Source organism: Oryza sativa, chromosome 3, assembly GCF_034140825.1.
Source record: "Oryza sativa Japonica Group chromosome 3, ASM3414082v1".
Classification (NCBI taxonomy): Eukaryota; Viridiplantae; Streptophyta; class Magnoliopsida; order Poales; family Poaceae; genus Oryza; species Oryza sativa.
This window is the reverse complement of record NC_089037.1, coordinates 14,248,845-14,270,913: the sequence shown is the minus strand read 5'-3', so window position 1 is coordinate 14,270,913 and position 22,069 is coordinate 14,248,845. Positions and strand designations below refer to the sequence as shown.

Below are 22,069 nucleotides of genomic sequence, written 5' to 3'. Positions count from 1 at the left end.
TTCCGATCGTTCGTTTCGTCCATCGTCGTCGTGTGAGTCCGAGTCCGTCTTTTTTAAAAAAAAATCCCCGAGCAGATCAGCCTCCTAACCCCTTTGCCCCCAATTCCCAAAAATCACAAAATCACTCAATTGCAATCCCAAATCAAAACCAAGAATCCTCACAAAATCAACATCCCAAATCAAAAATAAAATCCAAATCCTAACCCTAGCCGTCTCCCCGAGCTACCCTCCTCGTGGTCGTCGTCGTCGTCGCCGTCGTCCGTCGTCCACCGCCGTCGCCGCCGTCGTCGGCATTGCCGCCTTCCACCGCCACCGCCACCGCTCCCGAGCCCGCCACCGCTCCCGGCCGCGTCGCCACACCTGGGAGGGGGAGCAGCAGCCGCCGAGCCCACATGCGGTCGCCGTCGGCGCTACCACTGCCGTAAGATCCGCCGCGGGAGGGAGGCGAGAGGGGTCGGAGGGAGCCGTCGCCGCCGGATCTATCCTCGGCCGCCACCACCGTGGCTGGATCCACCCACGGTCGTCGCCGACGCCACCGTCGCCGGATCTGTCACGCGAGGGAGGGGAGGGGGAGCGGCACTGCCGGGGAGGGAGGAGAGGCGCCGCCGGGGAGGGGAGGTGAAGCGGCGCCGCCGGGGAGGGGAAGAGGTGCCACCACTGAGAGAGAGGGAGAGGGAGGGAAGGGAAATGTTTTTAAGGTTAGGGTTTGAATCATTGAACTTTTATATAGGTCGTGATCAATTAAGACCGTCCATCAGATCGAACGGCTCAGCTTCTCCAGCGTTCCTAGGCTGCCCACACTATTGGGCCGCTTGTAATCTCCTCAGAGAATAAGTTTACTTTATGTCCCTAAAGTCGTCCCCGAATATGTTCTCATGCCGCCCACACTGTAGCCCGCCTCATGGGCCACGTGCACGCACAGAATAAGTTCACTTGAGGTCCCTTAAGTTGAATTGTTTTTATTTCATTATGAATAGATTTTCTTAAAGAGCTCATATCATGTAAAACTAAACCCTAATCATCTAATATTTTTATATTTTGTATAATTTTAGTTTACCCGTTGCAACGCACGGGCATTTTTTCTAGTATAACTTAATGTTTCACTTGTTGGTCAACTGTAACATTTGACCGTCCAATTATTTTGGGGCATCGGACATCCGATGGGTAGCTTCCTCCCCAAGTCCACAAGGAAAAATAGCGTAGCGAGAAAGACGAAGGTGCCACTCATTCCCTATGGCTACCAGCTGCTCGATCGTCGCACTCCTTGAACTTGTCCGGGAGCACGCGCGCTAGGCGTCGGCAGCGATGTCATATGCGTAGGAGGAGCAGAGCACGTTCTTGGCCTCGTTGTAGCCATCAGCTACGTAGACGATGTCTCGTTGCTTCCCAACCGAAGAAGCCCCGGGAGTCCGGGATCACTGTGTTGTGTCGCCACCACACGCCTCCACCTCCTCTCCCGTGAAATCCATGTGCCGCCACTCGCCCATGGTGAGGTTCGTCGCGGCCAGCACGTACGCACTCCATCACCGCCACCGGTCTCATCGCCCCCACGCACGGGTGTGGCCAAGACAAGGAACACAACGTCCTCAGCTTCCCTGGTCGTCGTCGGAACGTCTCCGGCTCACATGCGCGCCAGGCACCTTGGCCATTTCGTCCGACAACCCAGGATGAGCTTCGCCGCTTCTGGCTCCCACCCTCCCCATGCAGGGTTTAAAATTTCTGACTAAACTTTCTGAAATTTGGGGTCTATCAGATCCCCTGATATGAAATTATTCGCATGGTTTTTTGGTTTGTTTTCATTTAGCCAAATTTTGTTAAAATTTCCAATTATTTTTTCAGACTGAAATCACCAAAATTTAGGTCCTCTCGGTATCCCTAATACAAATAGCGAAAACAGATTTTGAACCCTGCCCGCCCAACTAGAAGCGGCGGAAGCTTCATCTTCTCGCATCGCCGTTTTTCCTTGTTAACTTGGTCTGGACCGTGGGCCGAACGATGGAGGACTGGCTGAAAATGATGATGATGCCCGTTGGATGCAAGATTGACCGCGATCCGGCGTGGACGTCCTTTTGAGTAGAAATCCTAATCTGGTCCCTTAATGAAGTGTCCTGTGTCAACCATCTTCATCAGTCACAGTTCTTCATCATTAACCTTCTTTGGACTTATTCTTATCCATGACAATAAGATAACATTAGAGGATTTCACATAAATCGAGCCTCTCTTTTGATAAAAAATTAGATTTCCATTGCAATAGTATAATGACGAAGAATCAACTATTACTAATTTTTCGATATCAAAACCACGCGGAACATTTCTTCTCTCCAATCAAATGTACGGACGGCTAAATGCAAACGGACAATCTCATGACCTCATTTATAATACAAATAAAAGGTAGAGTTCGTGGATTTTCGAAGTATTAAACGTACATTAATAATAAAACAAATTACAAATTACGTATGTAAATTGCGAGACGAATCTATTAAGCATAATTAATCCATCATTAATAAATGTTTACTATAGTACCACATTATCAGATCATGGCGTAATTAGACTCAAAAGATTCGTCTCGCAATTTACATACAAACCGTGCAATTGGTTTTTTCGTCTATATTTAATGCTCTATATATGATATAATGAAAAAGTTGGAAGTTTGGAGGGAACTAAACACAGCCTAATACGGCATCTGGCATCTGCTGATCTGCCTCTTTGTGATCGTCTCATTGACGCGGCGGCGGCGGCGGTGCTGTGGTGCCATTTGCCGCTTCCGATGCCGCCACGTGGCGAGGCCTGAAGCGCTCGACCAAATCCAGCAGGTTGGCGTGCGACGAGCCCCCCTCCCGCGCGGCCGCCCTCGCCTTCGCCGCGAGCGCGCGCGCGCGCCACCGCCTCGCCTCGCCCTCCTCCCCGCCGTCCATGGCGCTCCTCACCGCCGCCTCCACCGTCCCCCTCCCCACCACGATCTCCTTCCTCACCCTCTGGTACACCAGCGGCTCCTCCACCCCGACCCCGACCCCGATCCCGAGCACCTCCACCGCCATCTTCGCGTTCAGGAACTGGTCGGTGAAGTGCGGCCACGCCACCACCGGCAGCCCCGCCGTCGCCGCCTCCAGCGTCGAGTTCCACCCGCAGTGCGTCACGAACGCGCCCGCCGCCCGGTGGGACAGGATCAGCGCCTGCGGCGCCCACCCCCAGATGAGCAGCCCGCGCCCCGCCGGCGCCACCCGCGCCTCCAGCTCCCGGAGGAACGCGAGCGCCGCCTCGCCATGGCGGTCCGGGGATCTCACCACCCAGATGAACGGGTGGCCCGACGCCTCCAGCCCGAGGCCGAGCTCCACCGCCTGCTTCTCCTCCGGGTGCACGATGCTCCCGAAGCTGACGTAGACGACGGAGCCGGGCTCCTTGCCGTCGAGCCACCGGAGGCACTCGTCGGCGCCGATGGCGGCGGTGTTCCCCCTCGCCGCCAGCGTCGCGGTGCTCCGGTGGTAGAGCGCGACCGGCCCGACAGTCCAGAGCTTCATCCCCCTGGCCTCCGCGTAGCCGGCGACGTACTCCGGCTCCATCTCGAGGACGGTGTTGATGACGACGCCGTCGGACTCCGCGCGGGCGCGCTCCAGGTCGTCGGCGAACTTCTCCCACCCGGGGATGTCGCGGAAGAAGCCCGGGGCCTGCGCCCGCGTGACCTCGACCCGCCTCGCCAGGCCGGGCACCACCACCGGCGCGTTGTCGTCGGCGACGCCGTCGTAGGCGCCGAACCGCTCGACGTTGTGCTGGCAGAGGAGGCAGAAGGCGCACATGCTGAAGAAGGTGAGCCGCGGGACGGCGAGGCCGGCGGCGAGCTCCGACGCCCACGGGTGGCAGAAGTCCGCCACGACGCACGTCGGGGGAGGCGCGCCCCCCTCGTCCGCGCGGAGGAGGAGGTGGCGCTCGACGGGCTCGCGGAGGCGCGCCACGGCGGCGAAGTAGCGCGCCATGAACTCGGAGGGGACGTTGTCCATGTTGTCCACGCCCTCCGGCAGGCCGGCGCCGGCGTGGTCGAGCGGGAACTCGGCGAGGCGGACGGGCAGGCCGGACCTCCTGGCCGAGTCGACGGTGGGGCGCACCCTCGCCGCCGTGGCCGGCGTGGCGACGACGGTGCAGAACGCGCCGTGGGTGGCGAGCAGCAGCGCGGTGTCCACCGCCGGTATGAGGTGGCCCTGCGCCATGAGCGGGACGAACACGAAGTGCGCCGCCGCCATCGATGCTAGCTACCAGTACCACTAGCTAATCAGTAATCAGATAGCTCGTATTCTCGCCGGCGATGATCCATATGTACTCCCTCCGTCCCAGAAAAAGACAAACCCTGATTTCCGTGTCCAACATTTGATCGTCCATCTTATTTGAAAAAATTATAAAAAAATTAAAAAAAAAGTCACGCATAAAATATTAATCATGTTTTATCATCTAACAATAATAAAAATACGAATTATAAAAAAAATTTCATATAAGACGGACAGTCAAAATTGGACATAGAAACCTAAAGTTTGCCTTTTTTTTTTTTTAAGGACGGAGTACGCTTTAAAGAGAGAGACGTGATGGTGCATGAGGGTTGCAGTGACGTGGGTTCGTTTGTTTCCATGCGCCTGACCGGCGTTTGGCAAGACGACGACGTAGTGGATCGGCCGGCGTCATTACCATTGATCCCGATGGCCGGCGGCATCCGTCGTCAGCGTCACCGAATCGTTCGAGAAGCCGGCCGGGGATATCAGACAAGACGGTGGCTTTCTTTGCTTTCGTAAATGTGTTAAGTGTCAGATTATCAGTGTGTGACTGTGTGTATGTGTGACAATGTTAGAGTTAATCTTGTTGTTTATGTTTTCATTATATTCAGTCATGTATACGTAGTGGTCTGAGTCCAAATTAGCTAGTGTGTGTTGCGTGGCATGGTGAGCTGATCAGCTTAGCGTGTCATTAGTGTGCTATTTGGAGTCAAGGAGGCAGCTGCATGCTGATTGTTCAGGACGTGCATGTAGGAAGGATGAGTGAAGTCTGAACTACATGCACACACTGAAATTAGTTGGTGAGCGGAGAAATTAGTGCGTGCATGCAGGATTAGTGGAGGTGATCCTGCTGCATATTCGTGGAGTTTGTTGTCTAACTGATTGACCGGGTTGTGTGGCTAAACGTGGCTATAAGTGTGTGTGCGCGTGTGGGGCTATTTAAGCCATGTAATTAGCCTGTTAATCAGTGTGTGGTGAATACAAGTGCAGTAGTGTGCGTGTGTGCATTTGCTGCTGCTGCAGTGCCGAGACAATTTCTCCATCGTGTGTGTGTGATCTTGTGTTCTAGCTAACAGACAAATGGTAATGCCAAGCTTCGGTCTTCGGACACAGAGACAGACCTGCAGTACTTCGTCCAACTTTTTAAAATATATATTACATCGTTTACTTTTAAATATATGTTTCTCATTCGTTTTATTTAAAAATTATGAAATTATTTTTTTTAAACACGCTAGAAACTCAAACGCTCATATAAACGCGCACATACTCTACCCATACGAGTATCTCCGAAGACTGGACCAGCATTCACGAAGTTACCACAGGTGTCTCGTTATTAATAAGCACGTCACCTACCATTAAAATAATAATTAGTCGTAAATACAAACACAAGTGTCAAGTCTAGTATTTGAATCTGGGTAGATAGGTTCCACCAATAGCAACTTAACCAGTCGAGCTATGCTCACTTCACAAAATTATTTTTTATTTTATTGTTACTTGTTTTATCTTTAAACATACTTTAAACATGAATTATTTACTATATTTAAATAATTTTTGATAAAAATAATTAAACGTACATCTAAAATTTAACAGCTTCATATATTAAAATAGGCAAAATTTGCTACAGGACATCGAAAAACGTGTAATTAGCTATAGTACACAAAAAAACGTGAATTGGCTCTATGACACTCAAAAAACATCTAATATACTGAAGGACACTTAAATCATTATTTTATTCTTTTCAAACAAAACAGAGAGAGAAACAAAAAGAAAAGACCATATTGCCCTTTGGCTCTCTCGGCTTGGGTCTCTCCCGGCGCCGCCGCCTTCCTCGATGGCGTTGTCGCTGGCTGGCAGCTCGGCGCAGCACATCCAGAGCCACACTACCAGTGTGCACAAGCGAGACACACCACAGGTGTCCGCTACCGCAATTTCCTCCGTGCACACCGTCCCAGCCACGCCCACTGTCGCACACACCACCATCGCCTCGCCACATCAATGGCGGCCGCGTCGCTCAAACTCTCGTCCTTCTTCTTCTTCGCTTCCTCTCCCCCTCTCTCTCTCTCTCTCTGCCATTTTTCTACTGCTTTTACTACACCCCAAATCGAAACCCACCCTAGCTCCTCGCTACCGCCGGTGATGTCGGCGCCGCCCGCGCCCCTGCCCCATCCCCCACTGGAGGATCTGGAAGTGGCGGGAGGAGGAGTGGTAAATGACAAGGTGCAGTGCTCGCCGCGGCGCAGCACATCGTGAAGTCGCTAGCCACGTCGAAGAACACCGCGGATGACATGATCCGCATCCTCGCCATCAGGGTCGGGCACTGCTGCCGCACCCGCGGGTGGGTCCACCCCGCGTCCGTATCCGCCGCCACGGGAGGCGTTCGAGGACACGGAGAAGCTCATCCGCCAATGGGATGCGACCCCGGAGTTGCTGGTGTTCAAGGGCCCCGAGGAGGACGTCGCCGGCTACCTCGACGCGGTCGACGTTGCCGTCGACCCGCTGCTCTCGGGGGTGGGGGCCACCACCGAGGCCGAGGCGGCGGGCGTCGTCGTGCAGCTCGCGATGGCGTCGATGGAGGAGGAGCTCCGCCACCTCATGGTCCGCACACCACCGCGTCGTCGCCCTCGGGCTCACTTGAAGAAGAGAGAAAGAATGAGATACAGAAAAAAGAACAAGGATAAGGAAAAAGAAAAAAAAAGGATAGAACCATACTTACATAGTTGTTTCTCTCTCCAATTCCTCCACATATAATAAAATAATCCGGCGGGTGTCCAGCAGCTAATTACCAGTTTTTTGCGGTGTCCTACAGCAAATTCGTGTTTTTACGGTTTCCACCAGCTAATTACATGTTTTTTCGATGTCCTGTAGCAAATTTTGCCATTAAAATATGAAGGGAGTACTGTGCTTCCCAAAAATCGGAAAGGCAATACGATCGTCTTTAAAGAATGGCTCCTAAATCGTTTACCAGGTTCAGCTGGTTCTTACGAGTTTTCAACTAAGTTAGAGGTTTGTCAGGTACTATGGTTGGTCATGGAGGAGGCCGAACGCAAACATAATCAAAGCCGGCCCTTGACATGATGAACGGACGATGGCGAGCTTGATTAAGGAGCCCGGAAACGGGGGAAAGCAGCATGAGAGTGGACGGAATTGAAGGTCAAGTACTCTCGCCTGATACGCACTGATTAATTAATCAAAATTGCTAAATGGATATCGACAGAAAATTGAAATTAAAATTTTGTAAATTTCTAAGCTTAGGATTTGCTTCATGATTCGTGCTCTGGTGACCCTACCTCTTTCTTCTCAAGCTCCGGCAACCCTTACTCCGCCAGCTCCGACAAAGCTCCGGCAACCGACGGCTTGCTGACGAGTTAGGGTTTAGACATCTGGGTTGGGGTGGGGGTGGCAGGGGGGAGGGAGAGGGGGAAGATGGGGGAGATCACTAAGCTTAGAGGGATGGTTGTGGGAGGCGGTGGCCTGGTGGCGGGCAGTGGACCCGGGCAAGCGGTGAGGTGTTGGTGGCGGAGCTGGAACCATGGGGATGGAGGAGGGCGGTGGGCTGGAATTAGTGACGAGGGCAAAGCAAGTGTGTGGTTAGGAGGTGGCAGCCGGTGGTGGCGGATCTGGTGACGGGGAGCCGTTAGAGACGGAGAAGACGACAGGGTGGGGGCACCTTGTGGCCACCACCTTGTGGAGGAAGAGAGCAGGAAGGTGGGGTGGGAAGGGGAGAAGGCTGGCTGGGGAGGACCTCGCTGGCGCCGTTGGCGTATTCCGGCTAGCTGGTGAGGCTGGGCGGCCTTGCGGTGGGGCGGTGGTGGCACAAGAGGTAGGGTCGAGAAGGCGTCGGAAGCAGTGCGTTGAGCGGTGGTGGGAAGGAAAAAGGAAAAGGGGTTAGGGTTTGGGGAGGTGGGTGGGGCTTTGTATTAATCTCAATATAATCCAACGATCTAAAATTTACAAAATATTAGGGGTGTTTTCTGTCAAATAGGGAGTAGACAGTCCTGATGGATAGGCATTGAACAAGGACACAAGGATGGCTGCTTCTCCATTCCACTGGTGCATGAGATTTTCTTAGGGCATCTCTAGCGTTCAAATTGTTTCTATGACATACGGCTAACATTTAAGTTCATACCATATGATGGTGAGACCATAGAGCCCACTCTCACTGATCACGGGCATTTGTGGGAGGAATCAAACAGCACAGAGCTCCCTTGCACATGGATCTAGCAGTGGGTCCTGCAAGTATGCATTTTGTATCTCTTTGACTCTTTGGCTCGAACCAAAAATTCGGTTCGATTTTGTGTGTCTAGACAATATGATTTAGTCGTTGCAGTGGCATGATTAGATTTTTGAGTCCCTTGGTTTGATTTTTTTAAGCACACTGCAGATGGTCTTAGAATAAGAATCTTAAAGGAAGAATCTTAGGGCCCCTTTGAATCATAGGATTTTTATAGGAATTTCATAGGATTCAAATCCTATAGGAAATTTACCTATTTGGCCCTTTGATTCAAAGGATTGAAGCTTTCCAAATACTATGAAATTCCTATGGAATGATACATTGCATGTGGATTTTGAAGGAAATTTAGCAAGAGCTCCAACCTCTTGAAAAATTTCCTTTGAGTCTATCTCTCTCATCTGATTTCTACGTTTTTCCTGCGCTCCAATCAAACGACCATTCCTTGGTTTTTCCTGTGATTTGCAATCCCCTATTTTACACTTCAATTCCTATCAGAATCCTGTGTTTTTCCTATCCCTCCATTTTTTCAACCCTGCGATTCAAAGGGGCCCTTAAAATGGCCATAATGTCAAAAGCTGGGTCACAGTGCAGTGCTACCTAGCTATAGTTGAGAATAATTAAGACATGGAGCCAAGCCAAACCATGAATGGAGATGGCCTATTGGTCTTTTTCTTTTTATTTTAAAGCACAAGCTGAGGCCCAGAGCCTTAGGGGTGGTCATATTTGTAAGAGATGGAGAGTACAAGGTTTGTAGAAAAGCCCCTTGCAGATGGGTAAATTACACGAGCATACCAAATGCAAAGAAGAATTCTAAAATAAATAAAAGAGGCAATCCTCATCTTCATATTATTTACAAGAATAACAGTCAAATCTATGCGAGCATAGATGACGAAAACGATGAATCCATGGCAAGCTATAGAATGGAGATTCTAGGTGCAAACCCAAATGGTGCCTCCTACATTTGGAGGTCGAAGCAAGCAAGCATGCCAACAGTGAATACATCAACTGCAACTAAGAGATCTGTCATCGGGGATGAAGAAGGTTACCGCTCTCGTGGTTGGGTCACCGGAGAAAAGACTTGGAGCGGCCAGCACCACCTTCCAAGGGTCAGGTTGAAGGGCAAGCCCCACACTCAAAGAAACTTTGTCATGCCCCTAGCTCAGAGCGCTAAGGGAGAACCCAAAGGCTATTGGTAGAGGGTCCGTCCCCGGAGAAAGCTCCAAAGAGAGCCACCATGGTTAACAAAAAGGGGACAAGGGGGAAGGATGCCAGCAGGGTGAAGCTACAGTCAATCATAGACGTTTTGCAAACCTCTCGTACCCCTCTTTATTTTACCATCTATGACCCCAACGAAGACAAAAACTAGACCCCGATGCTATTGCTGATTATTCTGTCAAAGCCCAACTAGCGACTAGGAACGATACTAACAAACAACAACTAGAAAATTAGCTAGCACTTATGATTTATACGTCAGCCCAATATACATATACGATTGTGATTTGGGTCCAAAAATAACTCCACAAATTCTCTTGTTGCGTCATCATATTCCTTCGAGCACTTTGTCCCGCACCGGCGTTGCACATCTTGACATCTTATATCATCCTATTTCTAGCAGAACGAAAGGCAAGAAATTAGTTGTTTTGATAATCTTTGGTGCATTTGATGTCTTTTACAAATTAATAATGTATAGTTTTTAACAAATTTGTAGAAATTTCATTTTATCATAATGTATTGTCATTAATTTTGTCTTGTATTATGTATAGTGTTAGATCATTAATTACAAACTAGATGACATTTCCGATTTAATGTTTGATTCCAATGTAGCGATATGACTTTTTCACCAAATTTCAATAAGTTTTGATACAGTTTTGCCGTGAATTCTCAAAAAACATTCAAAATGTCACTCAGAATATACTTTTCGTCCCACGTTGAAACATCAAAATTACATGATTGTCAAAAACATAAACCCTGGTTAATACTAACCCCGGTGACCATTTATCTAGGCTTCACCCCTGGATGCCAGGAAGTCCCATGGGCTACACAAGAAAGAGGAGGAAGAGCAAACAACGGGATTAACCCGTGTATAGGAAGGACCTGACAGTTCCCTGGACCCCCTACCCCTTGTCGAAAATTGATGGCCAGCGGAGACGAATACGAAAGGGAGTCAAATGAGAGGAGAGAATAGTGGCTTCTAGAGTCGCCTCTTGGAGCTGACTGATAGAGAGAACTCCGGGCCACATGGTATGGCAATTTTTTGTTGGTCAGTTGGGTTTTCATTTCTCACACAAGATGAGGTGTTGCTGAAAGTGCATCTAGGTCCCTAATTATTTTGGTGGTTATTGATAATCGATTAGAAAGAACTAACAATGTTTGTTGAGAATGTGTATAGTGAATTTAGTCCTTCGATAGTATGGAAAGATCGGATTCAGCAAATCCAATTGACAAATGAAAAAAGTGTATGGCAAAATCTCCTATAGGAAAAGTCGTACTATAAAGAGAGATGTCACTTTAAAACGTAGGGTTGAAAATTTAGTGCTCCAATTTCTTGCAAAGTGTTTCCTTGAAAAACTTTAAAGTTGCTTGAACTTTCAACAAATTGAAATATCCAATATTGTTTAAGAGTATCCGAAATGACATTTTGTGGTTCTGTTGGAGAAAATATCGTAATTTTCGATAAGGCCACAAGTGCTTCTGTTGAGAAAAATATTAGAATTTCCGATATGGTCGCAAGTGGTTTTGTTGGAGAAAATATCGGACTTTCTGATATGCACTTTGGAATTTTCGATATGGCCATAAATGCTTCTATTAAGAAAAAAATGGGAATATCTTATGTGCATATTGGAATATCCGATGTGGCGTGCTTTTGGCTCAGTTGGAGTTTGAACATCGGAATATCCAATATGAGAACTCTTTGCCTCCAACAGCTAGATTTGGGTGAGGGCTATAAATAGCCTCTCCCCAACCCCAAGCTAAGGTTGCTAGACACATTGAACATTCTTGTGCTCTTGGCTTGAACTTATTGACATTCACTTTGAGCCTTGCTTTCCAACCTTCCTCTCTCGTTCGATCTACATGATTTGGCTTTGTGTGAGTGGATTAGCTTTGGAAGATCTAGTGCTTTGTGCATTCTTACTTTGTTTTTTAGCACTAGCTTTTCAACCTCAAGGAGTTCTTATTACATCTATTACTCTTGGAGGTTGAGGACTTCTAGATGACTAGGTGTCACCCTTGAGCCACCAATCCGAGTGTGGTGTGTTGAGGAAAGTTTGTGAAGGCCGGATCTCGCCCTCGCAATGAAAAAGATACCACTAGTGGAAGGAGGAGTGTGTTTGTGCAACCTCAAAAGGAAAGAATTATCAAAGACCTGGCTCTTTGTGAGCTCCTCAATAGAGAGTAAAATCCCCTCAAGGATTCGAACTTCGGAATATACATCTTCTTGTGAACCTCGGTGATATCTCTCTATCTCTTGCATTTCCTGGTAGCTTTGCTTAGCTTATTGTTGCTGCAAGTAATTAGTTGTTGTTTGTGCTTATATCTTGTGGTAGATTTAGATATAGCTCTCTTACTTGGCTCAACTTGCTGTCACAATGCACTTCGGAAGTTCCAATAGTCATATCGGAAATTCCGATCCGATCAAAATATCTGACATCTCAGAATATCTTGTACATTACACTCATAGTGTACAAATTAAACTTGTGCGTGGGTGTAAATATATATAAAAACTTGTAAAATATTTGTTCTGGTACAATAACTTTTCTAGTCCATGTAAACATGGACAATGTCAAAATTATTCACCCAAGCAAAATGATAAAGTATGACTCTTACACTAATGAAAGCTACAAGTAACATGTAGGTTGCAACCCACGCTGACAGTTGCCTTTTTAGAAGGGTTAATCATACAAATGCCACCAGGTGACCAGGGTTTCTAGAATTTTGTCAGTCTAATACTCTACCATCGTTTATTAGCTATTTGCTCTTATGTCACTAGTTTGAATTTTTTTTTGTCAAAATGCCACAACACTGTTAAATTTGACTAACGCAATCAATTCAACAGGCTTCGACAATTTCTTGAGAAATTACACTTGGGGAAAAACGAAATAAGGAAAAAAGAAGAGAGAAGGAAACTTTGCCTAGAGGTTAGTTATTTTGATGGTGGAGTGGCAAATATTTAACCTTGTGATACAAACTAGTGGCAAATTTGCAATAAAACAAAAGGTGATGGCAGATTGGAAAATTAGGTGTATAGGAGTGGCAAGTTCACATGTCCAAACAACTGTACATGGATTAAAATTTAAAATCTATACATAGGAAACATGGTCACACTGCCAAATCAAACCAGCAAATGAAATAAAGCATTGATAGGTTAGTCCAGGCTCTCTTATTCACAAGGCCTACTGTTACACAAATATATAGCAGTCGCCAGCAACTTTCACCACCACCTAATCTTCGAAGGAGCCACCTCCAACATCTGTTGAATCAGTATCGGTTGCTGGTCCATCATATTCATCTTCTGATTCACTGTCATCATTTGTTGATTCACTTAATTTATATGGTGATTCATCATAATTTGTTGATCCACCTGTACAGTCATATATAGATCGATTAATTTGCATGTCAACTGAATCTGGAAAAAGGAGAAATGTGGATGCATGCCAAAACCTGCAAGGCAATATACTAATTGGCATTGCAAGTTTGCAACAAGGGTTAATTAGATCCATGCCATCTAATTAACCCATACAACAATGAGATATAGAAGGTGTAGGTTGCACTAATAAATTGGAGTCCATCTCACAAGTGTAGCAACATTAAATAGACTTATTGTATGCTATGGTGAAGATAATTAAAGGGCATGCACAATAACCAGATATGATAATTTCTCAAAAAAAAAAAAAACCTCTCCACTTTAGGATGCCGGCATGAGACAACAGAGCCCATAGGTGGGTGATGAACTCGCCACCCTTAGCGAGGTGCTCTATGTGCTCTTCCACATTGTCGGATGGTGCAGCATAGACCAATGCCTTTATCCAAAAATTTGCTAGCACCTCCCAACGCTTAGGCATTGTTTCTAGTTGCTTCCCAAATGCCACACCCTCTTGGAATATGCGGGCTCCCTCACTTGGTTCATCATCTTTCCCTAGCCTTCTCATTGCATCCAATTTGTCTTTCGCTCCGTATAGTGATATCCTTGCCGCCTGTGCAACTTGGCTGTACACAGACTTAGTTCCTATTTCGTGTCTATGGAGTAGCCGTGGCGCGGAAACCATCAAGTATGCGCAATATTTTGATAGAGTGGTGGCCACACCATGATTCTTCTTTACGATCTCCTCAACATCCTCATCTTGAACAGAGAATCCCTCCTTGTGCATTACTAGTTCACAATAACATGTCGCGATATGAAACCTCATAATAGTGACAACATGGTCAGGAAGAAAAAGAAAACTAGTCCCAGACCATCCGTCATCATTCAATGAGGATGGCCAATTCTGTAGTTTACAGTTGCTGCTTATAAGAAAATCAACAATGGCTGCCTTCACATCATCGTGCAACTCAACAGAATCTCCTATTTTGATGCCCCACATTTCCCGGAACACTTGTTCAATGTATTGCAGCCCAAGAATCCCTAGAAGCCGGGAATATATTTGGTAAAGAAAGCCCCCAAGCGTGCTGAATAACTTGCACTCTCTCGTGCTGATTGATTCAATCAATGAGTATTGCCCAAGCTTATTTTGCCAAAGGTAACTGTTGTCACAGTCAATCCTTTTTAATATCCAGCGCCTTAACCTCATCCAACGGCTTAGCCGCTTACCCTTTTTTATGTAGTCACAAGCAAATGCAACTCTGGCCCAATTCGATGACCAACAGTGTAACAAATGCAAAAATTGCAGCAAAGCTAGGGATAACAAAATTACTAGAGTAATAATAAGGTCTACTGCAGTGGTGTCCACAATGATGGTGCCATCAGGACTACGTGTATGGGTACTCATCCTTCCATGTATAGCAGCCGCTACTCCAACAAAACATATCCCCATGACTGAAGCTAATCCCCAAATGGTTGTACTTTTTGATTCATAATAATGGAGGAATGCATTACTGGTGAAAAAGATATCATAGAGAAAAGACAACTCAACCTCAATCACATTGAACACCCTCTTATAATCAATAGCGGCATCCCTGCTCATCAGAAGACCTTCGAACAAAAACTTGCGGGCCACTAAATGCTTTGATTCCGCACAACGGAACCTATAGAAACGCCGTTGCAACAAATGAGATAGGGAGAAGGACAGGCACACATCACTCAAGAAATGGACTTCATTGCATTGCAGTATCTTGTCTATGGTGATGATGTCGTCAGGTGATGATTGTGGAAGGAATTTTGCCTTGCTCTTGTCAAGGGGCCAATGGACCACGTAGTGGTACCCAATAAGGTCTGGACAGTTTAGTTGATCCAAATAATCAGTTTTTGTTGAATAACTTATAACCTCCCCTGCCATAACCTCTGCAATCATTTTGATCATATCTCGTTGCAGGCTTGGCAGCATAAGCGCCAATGACCTATGAAAACCCTTAATGAAAGTGATAGCAGACAGGATGCCCATGGCTATGTAACCAACATCACTGGATATGGCCGAGATACTAATCAGCAGCACATACCCAGAGTAGAGGCAAAGCTGATATAGAATCTTCCAGAGCTGGCCCATGTAGTCATGACCATAGGTTGTGATTGAGTCAATGCAACCAAAGAGGGTCAACATGGACACAGCCCAGATGGGGTACACCTCACTCTTCACTGATGAAGATTGCATTAGACCTATGCTATATGTACTCAGGGACAGAGATAGCACATTTGTAGCCAAGACACCCTTTTGGACAAACCAGTGATTGGACCTACGACGAAAGGAGCATAAGGCAATAAGGAAGAAGGAAAGGGCAATGGCTAACAATGCCAATGCCTCGATCCGGATTACTGTCCCCCTATGGCTCTTCCACATGTCATTTGTTGCAGTTACATTTCCCAAGTTCTGCTCCATCTTCCCCATGCGGCGATAACCCACCTTGAAACAACAAGATATGCTATAACTGTAAGGCATGATGCCGATTTAACCATAATTAATGCTAATTACCACTACATGTCTATTTTATTTACCATATCATTAGTATTTTCATAGCAAATTATCATATTTAATTAAGTAAATTTTAGAAAACCACAACTATTTTGTCAAAACTACCAATTTACTGCAGTTTTAGCTAAGCATTTTAGATAACCGCTACAATAGTGCATGATTTTATCATGAAGCTACAACTTTGTTTGTCTGACAAGTTTGGGCCCACGTGTCATACACATATGCAATATTCACGCTGTTACAAATTGGGTCCACATGTCATACACACATAGAGGATAAAATTACAGTTTTCCAATAAAATCATCTGCTATTATCACAATTTTTTAAATGCCCAGCTGAAGTAGTAGTGAAGTGGTAGTTTTGACCAAATAATCACAGTTTTGTGAAATTCACTCTATTTAATTTTATGGCATCACTAGTACAGACAAGGATAGTCCTAACATTTTGGGGGACAGGGTTAAGGTAAAAAGGGAGGCCCTTATAAACAAATTTTCTTTTCATTGTAACTACGAAGCTAATTTTTATTGTCATCGTCATCGACATTCATTAGTATCTTCTAAAGTTCTACTAGCTTGCTCATCAATGGCAACTATAGTTTATTCCTCTTAATTTTTCTAGTATCACATCTCCAAGGCCTTTCATATGGTTATGGAAAACCAAATGTGTTATGAAGATAAAAGTGTTCATATGGCTACTTTTCTATGATATACTAAACACCAGAGATATGCTTGATAGGAAGAATTGTGCCCCTGTATATGCTGATCTCTTTTGTGTGTTATGTTCAAGCAGGGTGAGGGAGACCATGATGCATTTGTTCTTTCTATGCCCTTTTAGCAAGAGATGCTGGAGGAGATAGGCCTTACATGCAATACCAATTTGAATATTTTTCAGATGTTGGCTTTGTCAATGATCTATTTCAGAAGAAAAGGTTTCATGGAAATTATGTTCATTGCATCCTAGTACATTTGGAAGCAAAGGAATGGATTGATATTTCAGAATATCTAGCCATCTGAAGGCATATGGTTTCAGGGTTTCAAGCATGAAATTCTCCTACATATGTGTAGGATGAATGAGCCTTTAAGATCATTTGTTTCTGATTGGTTATAAAATTTGTAAAGATTTTGCCTGTAATATGTAATTAAGCTCTATTCTTTTTTTAATATATAACTACTGGGATTGTATGGCTAGTTCCTCTTAACTCCTAGAAGAATAGTATTAACCTTAAAAAAATGTCAATTGCTCCTTCTGGGATACCATAAACTCATACATGCATCTTCTTTATTTCTATTTTCATTTTCAGATAGATACTTTCTAGATGACATAGTACAATGTACATCTTCCATCATTATAAGGGATCCTAGTTATTCAAATTTTGTTCTAAAAAATAAGGGATTCTAGAGTACTACTTCTCCCATCAGTCACCCCTTAATCAATGTTCTTCAAATATTACCCCCAACCAACACCTCACCCCCACAAATATACCTTATTTAATAAGGGGCATCATAGTTTTTTTTTATTCCTTAAACTCTAAAGACCCCCATTACCCCTTATATTATGTGATAGAGAGAGTACCAAATAACATTACACTATAGTAGTACTCCTCCATTCTATATTGTAAGGTGTTTTAATTTTGTCACGTGTAAAAAATTTTTAACTGTGACCAAGTTTATAGAAAGCACACTAACATCTATAACATTAAATTAGTTTCATTAAAATATACCATAAAATATATCTTGATATGTATTTATTTGGTATTATAGATGTTAATTATTTTTCTATAAACTTAGTCAAAGCTAGAGAAGTTTGACCGATGAAAGTAAAACATCTTACAATATAAAACATAAGGAGGAGTTAAATAAGGAACAAAGGCACCTAGATGCTTAGATTGGTTAGATAACCCGTAATGCGAGAAAACATGAAAATTTAGATCTATTAAAAAAAATCTAAAAATAGATTCATAGATAACATAAAGTTTAGGACTAGTGCAAATGTAACTTAGTTTCGCATCTATTAAGGTAAGAAAATCAAACCATGAACATCCTTCTGTCTTCAAGAATGTCCAATCTGACCTCTCTAGCTAACTCTCTCTTAGGCTCAATGCAGATCTTCAGAATAGGGGAAAACAAAATTAGACTTGAAGTCTTATCCTCTAGGATGATTGGAGACTTTGGATTGGAGTGTTATTTAACAGCTACTCAAACAAACAAAAAATGGAGAGAACGTACCAGGGACGAAATTGACGACAACGAGGGGATTACGAGGGGAGCCATTGCAAATTGAAGGAATTAGAGGTGAGATGATTGAAAACTGCTCAAAACCTGGATTATTCTCCTCCATTTACATACATCGGCATATGGAGCGAAGACAAAAGCTTAGCCGGCAGAAGAGGAGCCATCGGCTCCTCGTCTCCGGAAGAAGAAGGGAACGAACGAGGCAAGGAAAATATGCGTGCAGGCAGCAGAGGTGTGCGGCTGGAGTTAGGCAGTGTTCGTTTGGAGGACAATGTGGGAGAAAGCACCTCGTTTTCCGCACGCACGCTTTCCAAACTACTAAACGGTGTGTTTTTTGCAAAAATTTTCTATAGAAAAGTTGCTTTAAAAAATCATATTAATCCATTTTTTAAATTTAAAATAATTAATACTCAATTAATCATGAGCTAATGGCTCACCTCGTTTTGTGTATCTTCTTAATCCCCTTCTTCTCAAACACACCCTTAGTTGTGTTGCGTATTGCTTCTGCTGTTATTGGTGTCTTTGATGAGATACTGTGGTGGAAGGAATCAAGGAATACACCAACTTGTACAGATTTTTACCCGAAAAAGATTCCCACGGATATACTATTTGGCAAGCTGAAAGATCAATGAATAGTCTTCCTGACCATTTCTGTTAGTTTATCTCAACTATATTCTTGCTTAATGACTTCGCAGAAGTGAAAGACATTTCTTGGATTATGTAGGATCTTGGTCAAACGTTGGACTTTCTTGTATGTCAAAAACAAGTAGCAGTTGATGATAGAAAACATTGCATTGATAGAAGAATTACGTGATATGTTCCTCCGTTCCAAAATACAAGGTATAACTACTTTTTTCCCCATATGTTTTAAAATTGGAGTATAAGTCATGCATGTATGCAATTAACTATCATATCCTCTCTACTAAATTACTATTTTTTAAATGCTCCATCCTCAAGATCTCTAATTCTATTGGATGTATGCATTGTATTTAATAAAGTGATCCAAATAAGAAGATGATAATAAATATTTCTTAGTTTTTGAGTTAAGGTGGTTATATCTTATATTTTGGAATAGATGGAGTATAAGTGGGGCTGTCAATAAGCCGAGCTCGAGTGAGCTTGCTTGTCTGAGCTCGAGCTCGGTACAAACTCGAGTTGAGCTCGAGCCGAGCCTCATCAAGTGTCAAGCTTTCAGTCAGGCTCGGGCTCGACTCGTTCGAGCTTCGAGCTTTTTCTCGAGCTTGGAAGTACTTAGCTGCAGCATGTGAGCTTGTACCAGTACTACTACTAGCACGCACAATAGTATTACTTCTAGCATGCGCAAGCAGCATGCAAGAGCTTGTACTACTACTACTAGCATAGGAAAAATAATTCACTGATAGAGATGCACATTAAATCTACTGTGCAACTTTTTTATTGGGGAGTGTCAAGTGTGCTAGTGCTAGTACTACTCGTTGGCATTTGAAGAAGCAAGAGCATATACATTAGCAGATTATTAGATTATTAGCTAGCTATAAATATATTTTAATAAGATAAAAGATGAGAGAGAAAAGCAGCGAGCTACAGATCTGTAGCCAGCTGCAGCACGGACTCCAAGACACAATATATGTATGACAGGTGGGACCATATATTAATAGTATAGTAAGCAACTATTGTACGAATTAGCTATTAAATTAGCTATAGATAAATTGGAGCTAGTAGTGGGCTATACTATTAAACTTGCTCTAATGGCTGGTGTGAATAATTTAATAAAGATAGATGTGAGCATATGATACAATGGAGTAATAGGAAATAGCATGAGACTTTTCGACTGTAGGTGAGCAGCTAAGCTCGTCAAGCCATTCGAGCTCGGCTCGGTGGGGCTCGCGAGCCTTAGTGCAAGCTCGAGCTTCGAATCGAGCTCGAGCTGAGCCTACAACGAGCTAAATTCGAGTAGCTTGCGAGTCTCGAGTTTTTTTGACAGCGCTAAGTATAAGGCTATCATTAGCAAGCTCCTGTCACACATCATGTGCTTCTGTATTTGTCGAAGGACTTGTGGTAGATGTCTATCATTTATACATTCTTCCAAATGCAGCTATTGGTAATATTGAAGTTGTTTTTGTCTTTGTTTTTTTTCAAAATTTTCAAATCACTCACCACTTCTTCCATTGGAAGAAAGGAACTCCATTTGCTTCTGATCACCAAGGCATCTACACCAAACTAAGGCCGTGTTTAGTTCACCCTCAACTACCCCAAACTTTCAACTTTCCATCACATCACATCATATCTAAAACTTTTCTACACACATAAAATTTTTTTAAAAAAAATTCAAACTTCCAACTTTCCCCAAACTTCCAACTTTTTTCAAAAATAAACACAGCCTAACTTGGTGGGAACAAATTGATAAAGGGCAGCAGCTGTCCTTTATCATGGGCCGGTTTCTTAACTGTGGCACATGTCGTGCTGTAAGTTCCATCTCACGCTTCATCATGAGATTTCGTTCTTGTCGATGTAGAAAAAAGTCAAAATGAACAATATTTTTTCCAATAAGTATTTCTGGGTGGAAGCATCCTCCATTCTGAAGGAATTCAATAATTTTCTGCTCTTATTTTTGAGATGGGACAGGAGGGCTACCTAGTTGATTGGTGAACGATAATTTTCGTGCTCTTAAGGCTACCGTTTGTTTAGTTCCATAAGGCTAGAACTTAATTATCCATTTTGGATTGTGCATTGTTTTTTGTTCTTGGTGGACAGGTTTTGCAACAAGGAAACTAACAGGCTAATCAGCTAAGCTTAGTTCACGGGTTGATGGATTTGTATTTAGAATTGGAGGGAATACTGGTTTAATTTAAATGGCTTGACAATAGGGATAGAGTTATGTCCTCCTGACATATGGAGGGCAAACAAAGTAGGGCTTTTACTTACTATATTATATGGGTGTGTTCTATACTCAACCTTTCCAACTTCTCCCTCGTTTTCCACGCACACGCTTTCTTAACTACTAAATGAGGTATTTTTTAAAAAAAAATTATAAAAAAGTTATTTTAAAAAATCATATTAACCATTTTTAAGTTTTCTAGGTAATACTTAATTAATCAAGCGCTAATCCGCTGATCCTTTTGTATGCCGGAGAAAGGGTTCCTAACCCTCTATGCCGAACATAGCTTAAGATGTTTTAACTTTTCTTTAAGTCAAACTTACTTAAGTTTGATCATGCTTATAAAAAATGTAGCAATGTATACAACACCAAATTAATTTCATTAAATCTAACACTGAATATAATCTGATACTATATTTTTTTAGAAAATCTTGCTATATTTTATAATATGAAACAGAGGGAGTAGCTCATAACAACAATATTTATGCCTCCTCGTTCCCTGGGACGTCCACGCGCAAAAAAAAACATTATCGTTGCAACGAAGTGAAATAGATTTTCTTTTCCTCGCAAGAAAAAGTAAATTAGTTGGTTTTGACAGTCACGTACCATATTGCTTCTGCTTCTGTCTTCCATTACGAGTTGAGGTATCCTCTGTTGAGGTATCCTCTCTTCTCACCTCTTCTGGATGCTAGAAAATGTTACTAGAATAGGTCCACCTGATCTCCTCTTGAACAGACTAAATTAAGATGTTCTTGAAACTACTTACAGATGTGGGCACGCTTATGCTTTTATAGAGACCAAGGTTGCTCTTCAGGGTGCCTTTGCCTGTCAATGGGTAGGTAGGCTTTCTTTATGCCTTGCTCTTCCTCTTCCCTTACATATTCTTGTCAACATATTCCAGTTCTAATAGAGGAAGAAAATGGCTTCAGAGTGATCCACAGCTGCATTGGCTACACCTGTTCACTGTTATGCGCCTTTCTTAGATGTTCTCCATTTTTTTGCGTTTGCGTATGCATTTGAGGAGCACCGATACCATCGTCCTATAGATGCCTCTACGCCCTTCACCTTCACCCATCCGCTCCTTCTTTTCACGCTTCTTTGCACATAGGCATGCTGTCAACTAGGAGTACTCCGTAGAACTGATGCAGCACTGTTAGGGAAAATAGATGCAAAAGAGACACATATTTTTACGTGAAAAAATCCTTCTAATGTGGACAAGAAAAAAAAACCACGGGAGACAAAATCAACTAATGACGATTCAGGGTTACATGTACAACGGTAGCCCATATATATAGGCATGTATTGCACTAGTCCCTACTTCTAAGAATATATTTGAGGCCGTGTTTAGTTCACCTCCAACTACCCCAAACTTC

General features: G+C 44.0%; 1 protein-coding gene across 1 annotated transcript; it reads right to left on the bottom strand.

Annotated features, from left to right (window-relative positions):
• Window positions 1-2,479: 2,479 nt before the first annotated feature.
• On the bottom strand, window positions 2,480-4,352 carry LOC4332879 (UDP-glycosyltransferase 73C12). Its single transcript, XM_015774666.3, has one exon. The coding sequence runs from the start codon at window positions 4,233-4,235 to the stop codon at window positions 2,718-2,720; it is 1,518 nt and encodes a 505-aa protein (XP_015630152.1). The 5' UTR covers window positions 4,236-4,352; the 3' UTR covers window positions 2,480-2,717.
• Window positions 4,353-22,069: the final 17,717 nt, after the last annotated feature.

Excerpts from the sequence above, each read along its gene's own strand:
- LOC4332879 (XM_015774666.3), bottom strand. The coding sequence starts at position 4,235 with ATGGCGGCGGCGCACTTCGTGTTCGTCCCGCTCATGGCGCAGGGCCAC.